This window comes from Lissotriton helveticus, chromosome 5_1, assembly GCF_964261635.1.
Source record: "Lissotriton helveticus chromosome 5_1, aLisHel1.1, whole genome shotgun sequence".
NCBI lineage: Eukaryota > Metazoa > Chordata > Amphibia > Caudata > Salamandridae > Lissotriton > Lissotriton helveticus.
Genome location: NC_136065.1, coordinates 791,441,916 through 791,454,958, shown reverse-complemented (window position 1 = coordinate 791,454,958; position 13,043 = coordinate 791,441,916). Strand labels below are relative to the sequence as shown.

At 43.8% G+C, this 13,043-nt stretch overlaps 1 protein-coding gene across 1 annotated transcript in view; it reads left to right on the top strand.

The window, feature by feature from the left end:
* SGPL1 (sphingosine-1-phosphate lyase 1) overlaps positions 1 to 12,744 on the top strand; it is a 405,741-nt gene extending 392,997 nt beyond the window's left edge. The window contains exon 14 of the mRNA XM_078643255.1: positions 7,647 to 12,744. Coding sequence (XP_078499381.1) covers positions 7,647 to 7,787 — 141 coding nt within the window. The 3' untranslated portion in view covers positions 7,788 to 12,744. The remainder of the gene's footprint in view (positions 1 to 7,646) is intronic.
* The last annotated feature ends 299 nt before the right edge of the window (positions 12,745 to 13,043 follow it).

Here is a 13,043-nt window from a genome sequence, read left to right as displayed (position 1 = left end):
GACTGCACCCGCCTGCAAGTGGATGTCTGTGGGGTCCATTGGACCCCTTTCCTCTTTCCAGTGGCTGCTCTAAGTGGGCGCACTGATAGTGTGCCTCCTGAGAGCTTCTTTGCTTCTAGGCCCCACCTATAATACGGCGTTGGCGCAGAGGCAAAGGGATTCCCCCATTTGTATGGGACACGCCCCAATGCAAATGATGGAACGCCCCTGAAGATAGTGCTGGCGATTTATGTGCTCCGGCACTATCGGTATTACAGAAGGGGATGCACAAGCGTCTGCAGTCCCTTCTGTAACACCAAAGTGCCCTGAAGGACTCGCAAAGCGGGCTTAAACGCCTGTTGCGCCCCCGAGGCACTTTGTGTAATACAGCCCCAAAACTACAGGACCAACCTGGGCTATTTATCACTGAGTTAGTGCTATCAGATCACCTGATCCACAAGTGAGGGGCTATGTCAGCTTGTTTGGGCACTCTAAAGGAACAAGCATGTTGCCATGTGCTCCTTTATATGAAGTGCCCTACACCACCACCAACACTCTAGATCTGTTCACCTCAAAAGTCTATTTCTCTAGCAGAGTTTTTAAGCATAGGTTTGGCACAGTGCTAGCCACACAGAGCTCGAGAGAGAAATTGTTTTCAAATTCAAGGTGATGGAACATGAAACGCCCGTCTTCCTAAAGTATTGAGGCGGTTTTATGTGTGATCAGCAAAAACTATACTTTGGTTACATTTATAATGTTATCAGCACTTAAGTGTAGTATTAGATCTTCTGTCGAAGAGCGGTCACTTTTTAACCTTGGCCATTGTTTAACTCTTTTATTCCTTTTTATTTTTAAGCAGACTTTCCGGTCAAATGAAAATGACCTGTATGCGGGTCTACTCCTAGTTAAAGCTAAATCAAGCACAATAGGGGCATGATCTGATGAGATCCTAGGATGTAGCTGAATAAACGCATCCTTTAACAAAGAAATAGGTGCAAGACCCCCCGTCGACGAAGAACCCATCGACGGCGAAATCTGGACCGTCGACGACGACACCGTCGACGAGAAACCCATCGTTAACGACGACACCGTCGACGAGGATCCCGTCGACGATGAAGACGGGGACGTCGGCGAGAAGCCCGCCGTCGACGGAAGAATCGTCGCCGAGACCGTCGACGAAGAAGACGTCGACGAGGAATGAATCGTCGACGAGGAACGAGTCGACGACGAGGACGTCGTCGACGACCGTGTCGTCGACGAAAACATCGTCAACGACGAAAATCTCGTCGGTTGAACCGCCGACGACGGAGGCCATGCCGTCGACGACGAAACCGTCGGCGGGAGGGTCGTCTTCGACCCAGGACAACGCGGAACCGTGGAGGAAGTCCAAACTGGTAGAACCGTCGTCATGGACTTTACCACCGCCAACACCACCGCGCAAGGTGCCTAAAAAGCTAATCACGCCAGAAACTACATCCCCGAGTAAAGTACAAAGCCACTTGCCTTGTGACATTCTCCAGAGCGAAGAATCGGAAGAGGAACTTACGACTCAGGCTATGTCCATTTCAGACCTTCATGTCAAATGCCAAAGCACGGATGAGGAACAGGAGGAGCTGGTCTACCAGGAACACTCTTTCCAAGCTCATGTACGGACAGAAGTGACCCCAATGGTGTGCCTTCCGGCTTCCATTGTGGATGACCTTAAACATCTCATACAGGACTACAAGCAACGTTTCCCGGAAGCGCAGGCTACTGAGGATAGGGGCCCGACGCCGGATACATCTGCTCCACCGGCAGCCCCACGACAGACGCAACCACCTCCGCAGGCCTACCATGACGCAGTCTCGCCTCAGGTGGTGGAGTCTTCGGATGAGGAAGCTGAGGAGATGGAAGAGGGCGAAGTCCATGAGGATCGCACGGATCAGGACGACGACGAGGAGTATGTCGCACCTTCCCCAGCTTCACCCCAACCGCGCCAGTCGGACTCTCCGCCAGTGGACATCGGCGGTTTCCATAAGATAGTGGAACGGGCAGCAAAGCGTTTTCACATGGAAATGGAAACGACGGAAACGGAATGTTTCTTATATGACTTTAAGGAACAAACTAAAAAGATAACGAAATCGATTCCAATTATTGAATTCCTCTGGGAGCAGGGAAAGAAACTTATGGCCACGCCGGCCTCCATACCTGCAGTGATCCCACGCCTGGACAAGAAATACAAAGCTCCCACCAAGGCGGCAGTTTGTTTCAATGGGCACCCGAAGCCAGATTCGGTGGTGACCCAGGCAGCTCAGAAAAATTCCCGCAACCCTTCCTCTCCCTTGTCAGCCCCACCGGACAAGGAGGGAAGAAAGTTGGATACCATCGGGAAAAGGTTCACCACTACGTCAGCCATGACTATCAAAGTTGCCAACTCTATAGCCCTGTTGGGACGTTATAATCGCCAACTGTGGGAAGACATAGTCCCTTATCTGGCGGAACTACCGGATGCAGTGCAGGAAGAGGTCAAGGCTCTGCTCTCGGAAGGACAAGCCTCGGCAGCGGAGATCATAGATTGTGCCATAGATGGAGCCATGACTGGCTTTCGCCAATTAGCTGGAGCAGCGGTCCTGCGGCGCCAGGGCTGGCTTAAGGCTACTTCATTTAGACAGGAAGTACAAACAAAGGTGCTGGACATGCCCTTCGACGGTGAACATCTTTTCGGAGCCACAATTGATGAAGCGCTCCAGACCATCAAAAAAGACACCGATACGGCTAGAGCACTGGGTACGCTACAGGCTAGAAACCAGTCCTTTCGGGGTAACAGGTCCAGAGGTCAACCCTCCTACAGGGGGTCCTTCCAAAATAGATCCTCATATTCCTACCAAAATAAATCGCAGTATCCACAGAAGCAGCAGCAAAGTCGCCAAACTTCGTATGGAAGATCAAACTTCCGAGGAAAGAACCAGAGGAGAGGCACTGGCGGACGCCAGTGACCGATTACTCCAGCCAGTCCATCAACAATATCCCTCATTAAAAATTGGAGGAAAGTTGACCCATTTCCTACAAAATTGGCATCTCATAACAACAGATCGGTGGGTCCTACAATTGATAAGATTTGGCCATTCCCTGGAATTCACCACCATCCCACCTCCAACACCGCCACGCAAACTGCCACACAAACATCTATGGCCGTTGCTCCTAGAAATATCTGCGATGTTGAAGAAGGGAGCGATCGAGTTGGTCCCATCGTCCCAAAGAGGACGGGGATTCTATTCCCGCTTCTTTCTTATTCGCAAGAAGGGGAAAAAGTGGCGGCCCATATTGGATCTCAGAGCCCTCAACTCTTTCCTAAAGAGTCAGTCGTTCAGGATGGTGACGATCCAAGAAATACTAGGCATCCTAGAAAGAGGAGATTTCATGACATCCCTAGATCTCCAGGATGCTTACTACCACATCCCGATACTCAAAGGGCACAGAAAATTCCTAAGATTCGAGGTGGCAGGACGCCACTACCAATTCAAAGTGCTGCCATTCGGCCTCAAATCCGCCCCGCGGATTTTCACGAAGTGCCTTTCTCCTGTGGCAGCCTTCCTACTTCAAATGGGTCACCAGGTCTTCCCTTACCTCGACGACTGGCTGGTGAAAGCTCCCTCAGCAACAGGCACAACCTCATCCTCAAACGCCTGCACCAATCTCTTTCTGCAGCTGGGATTAACCCTCAATCTCGAAAAATCCTGCATGACCCCAACCAGGAACATCTCCTTCTTGGGGGCGACCTTAAACACGGAATGCGCAAAAGCATTTCCTTCAAAGGAACGAAAACACAAGATCGTATCTCTGGCCACGGCTGTGGCTACAAGAAAGACCATAAGAGTTCGAACGTTCAAATCACTACTGGGCATGATGTCGTCCTGTATACTCCTCATCCCGCACTGCCGCCTCAGGATGCGCCCATTGCCAGAAGCCCTCGCATGCCAATGGACTCAGAGTATGGGTTCCTTCGAGGACACAGTGCGGATAACACCACAAATGTCCGAGGCCCTGCAATGGTGGAAGAACCACAGGAATCTGTCGGCAGGCCTACCCTTCCTCCTTCCAGCAGCACCTTTGGTGATCACCACGGATGCATCCCTGGAAGGATGGGGAGCGGTCCTCCAGGACCTCCAAATAAGCGGCAAATGGACAGAGCAGGAGAAGCAATTCCACATAAACCTTCTGGAACTGCGAGCGGTGTTCCTGGCTCTGAAGGCCTTTTTACCACGTATCCAGAACTCCCAGGTGCTCGTCAGGACGGACAACACCACGACGATGCACTACCTGAACAAACAGGGAGGGACGCGTTCGCTCACTCTATCACGCGAATCGCAAGGAATCTGGAACTGGCTAGTGCTCCAGGGGATCACGCTCAAAGCGAACTATGTCCCGGGCAAGGACAATACCATTGCAGACGCGCTCAGCAGACGGACGTCTCTCACCCACGAATGAGAGCTCGACCAAGGTACGCTGGATCGGGTATTCTCTGAATGGGGAACCCCAAGAATCGACCTGTTTGCCACCAGGGAGAACGCCAAATGCCCAAACTACGCAAGTTGGCGTCCCCAACCAAGGTCACTCGGAAATGCCCTTTCCATCAGTTGGTTCAGCGTATTTGCGTACGCTTTTCCACCATTCCCGATGATTCCCAGGGTCCTCAGGAAGATGAAGGCGGAGCCTTGTACCCTGATCCTAATTGCCCCGTTCTGGCCGAGGCAGCACTGGTTCTCGGACCTTCATCGCCTCTCCATCAGAACTCAGATTCGTCTGAAACAGCACCCGACCCTGCTGACTATGTCCAACGGACAGATCCAACACCCGAACCTACAATCGCTCAGGTTATCCGCCTGGCTCCTGAGCACAGAGAATTCTGCCATCTAGACATCCCACAAGAATGCAGGGAGGTCCTGGCGAAAGCAAGAGCGGACAGTACCAACAGAACGTACTCTCTCAAGTGGAAACGGTTTTGCTTATGGTGTGTGGAACACGAACTGTCACCTCTCCAGGTTACTCCAGTACAGATATTGCCATACCTTCTACACCTGGCGGAGTCAGGGTTGGCGCATGCATCTATAAAGGTTCACTTGGCTTCGATTTCACGATACACTAGGTCCTCGAAGGCCCCTTCGCTTTGGTCCAGCAGACTTATCAAACAGTTCCTCAAAGGACTATATAGATCGTACCCAAGACCTAGACGGATTCCACCTACATGGCATCTAAATTTGGTCCTCACCCAACTTATGAGGCACCCTTTCGAGCCCATTCATCGTGCACCCATCAAGTACATCTCATGGAAGGTGGCTCTTCTGCTCGCTCTAACATCTGCCAGGAGAGTCAGCGAGTTACAAGCTCTATCCATTCAGGAACCATTTATGCAATTCAAACAAGACAGAGTGGTGCTGAGGATGAATCCCAAGTTCATACCAAAAGTGCCTTCAGACTTTCACCTCAATGAACCGGTGGTTCTACGTTCCTTCTTTGCAAACCCTACCACTGCAGCAGAAAGGACGTTACACTCCTTAGACCTTAAAAGGTGTATAAAGTTTTACTTGGACAAAACGAAAGACTTCAGGAAATCGTCTCAACTTTTTGTGGCCTACAGTAGACCACGGCTTGGTCTACCTCTCACGAAACAGAGTATCTCAAGGTGGATCTCTTCGGCGATAGCATTCTGCCATGAAAAGGCCGGCCGGCCGTTGAATGCCACGGTTCATGCACATTCCACAAGAGCAATGTCCACATCAGCAGCGCTGTTCGCTGGAGTGCCGATTCTGGACATATGCAGAGCAGCGACGTGGAAGTCACCGCATACGTTCGCCAGACACTATTGCCTGGATGTTGAGCTTCTGCAGGATGCAGCAGTGGGTCAGGCGGTGCTTCGACATTTATTCCAGTGAGGTGAGCCTTCCTACATCCCGCCATCCTGGTATGCACATCTCTTCTATTTGCTTATGTTGATGTATGCTAATGCTTACAGTCGCATGATACTAACTGTATTATCTAACTGATTATATGGCATCATTGCATCAGAAATGTGCATAATATATTGCTAACTACTCTGATTCAGGCATGTGAATCTATGAAAGACACCCCTAATACTGGATAAGAAATGCGTTACTTACCTGTAACAGCAGTTATCCAGTATTGGTGTCTTTCATAGATTCACATGCAACCCTCCCGCCTCCCCTGGAAGGACTCACGTTCTCTCTACCTGCATTACGCCTACCTAGCTTGGTGCGTACGAAAATCTGAGAGACTGAGGCTCCTGCCAGGAAGGTTCTAGAGGGAGGTGATAGCTGATTGGCTGGCTCTAAGAGTTTGGTCCTTTTTGCATAAGGACAAGGATAGGCTACTAAGGTGAGGCCCTTAGGCCTATTCTTCTTTATGTATGTCTATAGGACATTACTTTTCTATATACCGGAGGCTCCCGTCTCGACGACGGGGAATGATTCAGGCATGTGAATCTATGAAAGACACCAATACTGGATAACTGCTGTTACAGGTAAGTAACGCATTTCTTCCCATGCACAGTACGAATGAGATTCTCATTCTCTTTCTAGGTCTATGTCACAAAGGAATAAATCATCTGCTACCAGGGATGCCTAATCACATTTCTATGCAGTGTGGTTCACTATGCCCCCTTGTGTTTTGAGAGTCCTGTGGCTAGTCTATGAGGATGCATGGGATGAGCATTGCTTTCCTGTAATTTATCATGAGCATCTTCGCTATATTCTTTAGCAATAGCTTGCTCCCGCTGTAGGCAAAAGGACGACTATTGAATTTGTGGTTGAGCTTTTCTCTTGCCTGGCACAAAGAACTACCAGTGCACTGCATTCTCGGTTACTGCAGCAACTTAGTGACGATTCTAAATCCCTGAGTGATATAAAAATGCATTATAATTTAATCAATTTGTTATTTTTTAAATTCTGTTTGCAGGTAAATGCTAATCCTGATCTCTTTTGATAAGCAATGTGAAATTATTGTTTAACCCCTTAGCTGCGGTGGCTATTCCGCCGCAGTGCTAAGGGGGAGGGGGGGCCGCGCGGCGCTCGCGTACTCGTGACGGAACCGCTCCGTCATGGCCCTCGGGCGAGCTGTGCTTATGACGGAACGGTTCCGTCACGGCCCCGCCCGCCTAATAGAACGCTCGGTGCGGAATTCGCGCCGCGCAGGCGCGGCGAGCGGGCTGTGACGGAACCGTTCCATCACCAGCACAGCCCACCCGAGGCTCATGACGGAACGGTTCCGTCACGAGCATGCAAGGGGTTAAATCGATATTTCTGTTTGAAGTACGTTTTGGGGGATTTGTGAATCAATCGTTCTATTTAGTGTTTAATCATTTTGATGGACTCACAATAAAGTAGGATTAAGATAACAAGTAAATAACTTCCCATTGTCTATGCCTTTGAACGTGATGCCTATTGCTATTGTGGCAGTCTGCTGATCCAGGCAACTCTGAATAATGTCTGACCTCAAGATAGTCACCCTTACTTTCTGGGCTTACTTGGCACCCTCGCATCTCGCATCATATGTGTCCCATGTATTGTGCATGATTTCCTTACAGGCAGGCATGGTTTAGACTGAGTGTTTGATGCAATGGTGTCATGGTTATGTTGTGGTGTAACAATTTGTTTTTGATTTTCTCAATCTAGGGTGCTATCTATGGTATGGCACAGGCCATTCCTGACCGATCAATGGTGTCCGAGATTTCCTGTGCATTTCTGGACTGCTTATATACCACTGAAGATGGTTCCGGTGACAAGCAAATGAATGGCTCCCCCAAACACCACTGAAGCTGCCCGAACATGCAGTGCCTTACTGTAACAGCTCTGGCATGTTTTCCTCCTCGGGTCTCTGTTGAAAAGGCTGAAGGGAAGACATCTGGAGCTGCTTTTTGTCCTGTGGTTAATAATGCAGAATTCTGATATTTTTGGACAACCTGAACTTCTGATTTATCCTTTTTCATCTCCGCTCAAAAATAACCACTTCCACCAGGACAAAGCTCTCTCTTGCACTATTTAAGCCTTTAAATCATTATCTAGCCAGTTCAGATCAGCAATAAACGACAATTGTAGTTTTATTTGTTAAACGTACAGGTGAAGCCTTCATATCATGCCATTTCCTAATATAATGAATTGTCCACAAAGCTAGTATGTCCAATAATTTAATATTACTGTCTTGTTATTATCTTACCAACAGTTTCTTCACGTTCTGTTTATTCCTGATGATTGGTCCTTAGAAATGCATTTTTGAATGCTTGTAACCTGGGAAACCTGGACCAGAATCTAATTGCCTTCTACTTACCGAAACACCACATACGTTATTCTTGAGAGAGGGGCTAAATCTATAGTCTCTGGTACCGGTATGTAATTGCTTCCAGGCAAAAAACGAGGCACTGGTCCCCAGTTTTTTAATTATTTAAAGTTTAGTAAACTGTCTCGAAAAGACTCATTTAAAACAGTGAAATTTCCTCGCAGTTTGCTTTTCACTTTGTTTTTGAATCACATGCTAAATGATTTTTTTGTTTTAGTTTGTTTCTGAAACGTATTTAGATTTAGGCATAATAATAAATGCGCTTTGGACTTGCCTGGAATATTGTGCTCTCTACTCAGGTAGACTGACTTCAAATGACCACTGTAATATGACAGTACCCTGTGACATCCCTACTAATAACAAAAAAACTAGTCTTACTATGGATGAGCATATTGATTTAAACGATTTAAAACAAGCCTCGTGTTTACTAAAGAAAGATAATTGTAAATCACAGCAGACAACTAGGGATTTGACATTAAAATCAAAATGCGAAAAGTAAAATTTGACTGTTAAAAATGTATTTGTTAGTAATAGTAATTATGTTGACGTCATAATGTTTGCTTTTAAATAAGTTGAAGAATATCCTTGTATGTAGTATGGTACTTAACCTTAACAGAACCTACCTCTACAGAGTTTTTATTTTTGGTACCTATTTGTGCTGAGGTTTGACAACGTGGCAGTAAAATAACCTTGTTCTCAAGAAACACACTTTCAGCCATTGGCTACGAAGAGTGTTGGCGGGAAGAGCATTATACTGCCCAGTCAGTCTTAAATTGATTAGCAAGAAATATCCATGAGCACAATGCGAGTTCCTTATTACTCTAATTAACGGGCGATCTCACTTCTGTAGAACAGTTTGCTTAGCAAATGAAAATGAGAGGTCATACTGCGGGGAAAAAAATTATATGGCCAAATTGTTCAAATGTTGTTAAATCTGTTTAGAAGACTGTGCTTTACTCCATATTTCTGATAATTAAAAAAAACTGTGTCTAGATTCATACAAATAAATTGATTAGAACACTGTTAGGTAAATTATCAACTAATGAAACTTAGATGTGTGCCTTTAAAATATTAGAATTATGAAGACTTCTTTATGGACCCAGTCTAAATGAGGGATACGGCTTTATGCCTACTCAAGTAACAGTATAACAATTATTTTAAGAATCATGGTTTTTGTAACTTGTTAATTTCAAAAAGGCCCTGCCTTTAAACACAAAAGGTTCTGCATTCATAGCTGTAACTGTGTTTTTATGATGTAGGGGCTCATTGATATTGGCTGGGTTTTACAGCAGTTTTTGATTTGGTGCCCAGGGAAAGTGTGCTGAAAACCAATTCAGATCGTAATATCTAGTAATTTAGGGTATGTGTAATAAACAGAGGCTTGACATAAGTACAGTGAGTTTTCCTGATTATACAATTGCTTCCTTTCCAAAAGGTTTGACTAGCTGTCCAGTTGCAGAGTGTCCTTCCTGACTCTTGAGTTAAGTTTGTTTTGCAGGTATTCGAACCTCACAAGAACTCTATTGGTGTGGTCTGTTTTTGACCTGTAACTTGCCGGTTAAAATCCTTGCAACACATACTTAGGCTGTAACACCAGTTATTGGCAGTACTTATAAATGACACATACTGTGATAGCAAGTTTTAAACTAACCACCAAAACTAATCTTTACACAACCTTCCCAGTATTACCATGAGATGTATATTAGAAAATAGTCTGCAAGCATGAAATTAGGTTTAAAGTAGTTGATTCATCATACCTATTGTGTATGAAAAGTTTAATATTCCCCTTTGACGAAGCAGCAGTTCTTGTAAAAAAAATAATGTTTTACATATTTAACATTTTTGATATATAGCTCCAAAGGTATACATATACTTAATGTTGGTTTGCCTAAAGAGGTGTACACAGTCAGTGCTGTAGGAGTTTTATCTCGTTTCATGTGGTCAACATACCAAAAAGCCTTAATTTTATACCAAATGCTCAGAAGTTTGTTGCAGCCTCGAATGTGCTTTTTAGCCAGAAAGGTGTACGTAATATTTTTGCACAGTGCAAAGTTGTATGTAGTATGAATGGACCTTTGGTGAAAGGCATGGTTTACAGTGAATATCTGTCTGTGACCTTCAGGGAAAGCATTTGTAATTGTCCCAGAATGGATCACTTTTCAGAAATAAATCTTTCACTAGTTTTTAAGAGTTGCTGAAATATTTAAATGTACCACATCTTTGCATTTTTGTGAGGGTTTGCCATCTGTATAACAATTGTTATTAAAGAAAAAAACATGCTATGATGGTCCTAATACAAGACCGGCGTTTACTACTTGCAGCATATGGTTAATGCACTTTGACTTTCATGTATTCTTTGCAGTATATGAAATTGTGTTTTGTTAACAAGGCTTTCTGTAGAGAATTTGTTATTCATTTTTATTAGCATCATACAGTAGGGGTTAAAACCCTCTGTGCACTGGATTGGTACAGTCACTCTGATGCAACGTCACAGACATTTTTATTACCTTTAGTAGCATTTCTCATTTGTATTGGTAGCTTTGTTACACCGTGTAGGTTACTTCATCCAACCCAAGTGCCTCCAACTAGCCAGGATATCTTGGCAATGACTAACTAACTTCCCTCAGTGAAAGGTAAAACACAGCTCAGCACAATGAGTTAGTAAAGGTAGTATATTCTATTTCACCCTATATGTTTGCACAGTGTGTCTTAATGCTCAAGCTGTAAGCAGGAAACTGTGCCGAATGGAGCATCTGGTACTCCATCCACCTTGAAATATCATTCATCCTGGAAAGATTGTTTTTGAAGGATGCAGCTGCAAGTTGATATTGCCTTTTTCACAAAATATGCTTGATAATTGGGAATATTAATGCTTTAAAAAATCTGCTTTTTAATTTAGTTTAATTTGGTCAATGCCCCACTTATTTTTTTTTTACCATGAGCACATTATGGGAGGCGCTTTTGGAGCACAACTTGTAGGTGACAATCAAAATATCAAAATCTCGCCACTGCTTAACAAAAGAATTTTACCATGAATAGAAATGTTAAAAAAAATAGGATAAGGGCCACTCTGCTCCTGCCTCTCTTAGCTACAGAATGATGCGTTTGTAAGGGTTTTTAACATCTGTTTGCTTTTAAATACAGTATAAGTAATTAAACAATAAGGTTTTACTGAAAATGTAAGTTTGATGTCCATTATTCTGGATTTATTTTACTGTATGTGTTCTTAGATTCCAATATTTAAAATTTGAATGCAACTCAGACTTAGTCAATATATGGAAGATAGCACACAAAGCCTTCTTGCATTTCTTTGTTTACCAAAGCGACACTCCTTTCATCTGCCATCAGCGTCTGCCCTTTTTATATACCTCTATAAAAACTAAATGTGCCCATGCAGCTAAAGATACGTTAGATAATTAATGAATCTATTTGGATGTGATTGATGTATTGTATTTTTGATGCTGCATTGAAGTTCATGTCCTTTACACAAAATATAGAATCTATGTAAATTGTGTGTCGGAATTAGAGGTGGGGAGGAACCGATCTCTCCAGTGGTATACAAGATAATGTCAGTGTTTATTTGCCAATCATGCACTATGCAACATCTATGATTTAAAAAAAAAAAACATTTATGAGGTGATTTTCGTTTTAAAACAGTTTATTTTCAATCATGGCATCCCTTAATCAGTTAACACACTGTTAATGGCAACATTCACAATTGCCCCATACCATTAGATTTGCCCCATTTAACGTATGTCTATAGAACTCTGTGGCCTTGCACCTTTTTGAATTTAACGGTTATGTAAATTTGTATTCTCGCAAGTAAGAATGGGACTTTCTTTTATAGATAGTGCTGCATTTTAAAAATTCTTTTACATCTCTTAACATCGCAACAAAATGTCAAATTAGTATGCAACAGTCTTGTGTTTTTATTTAATTGAATGCTGTTGAGTAACCAGCAAAATGGGCTCATTACAACTATATTAAAGCACAAGATGGCTTCTTATTAACGTATTTGTGAAAGTAAAGTCTACAAGAATAAAAAAAAAATATCAGCACAACCACCACACCGCTGCTGCCCATAGCAAGTTCTTTCCATCTCCTCAGGTTCAAAGAGTGAACCTTCCTTCATGTGCAACTTCACTCCCTTGAGATGTCTTTCGTTTAACATTTATGTCCAATTTATTCACTAGAACTATACAAAATAATTTTTATTTAAAATGATGTCTAAAACTAGGCAATACCACTTTTCATTTGTTAACTTTATCCTATGTAGTTATTCTCAATTGTATATTTTCTTTTTAATTCAGTTTGCATACCTTAATGTATTATCTTTGGGCAAGAACACCGCTTCTGAGGGGAAGAAAAATGTGGCAGTTTGATTTTGTTGCAAGTGCTGTTGAGAAAATAAATGTTAAACTTCTATATTTAATAAAATTGTGTTTGAGCTTTATTTTGATGGTTTAGAAGGTGTTAACTCTTTTTTTCATTGTAAGCTATTTCTTTTTTAACAGTATTATTTCTCAGAGTGAAATCATCGAAGCTGTTGCATTTTACACTCATTTGACTCATTACTAAAACTATATTAACCTAAGAAGAGACCATGGATTTAATTTGTGGCAAAGGGATGCACTAAATTACACCGTAATGTTTATGTTACCACCTCAATTCTTTGTTCCTTAATTGAGCTGGGCATGGTCCGCTCTCAAAACACAATTTTAAGGCCAGACTTGACA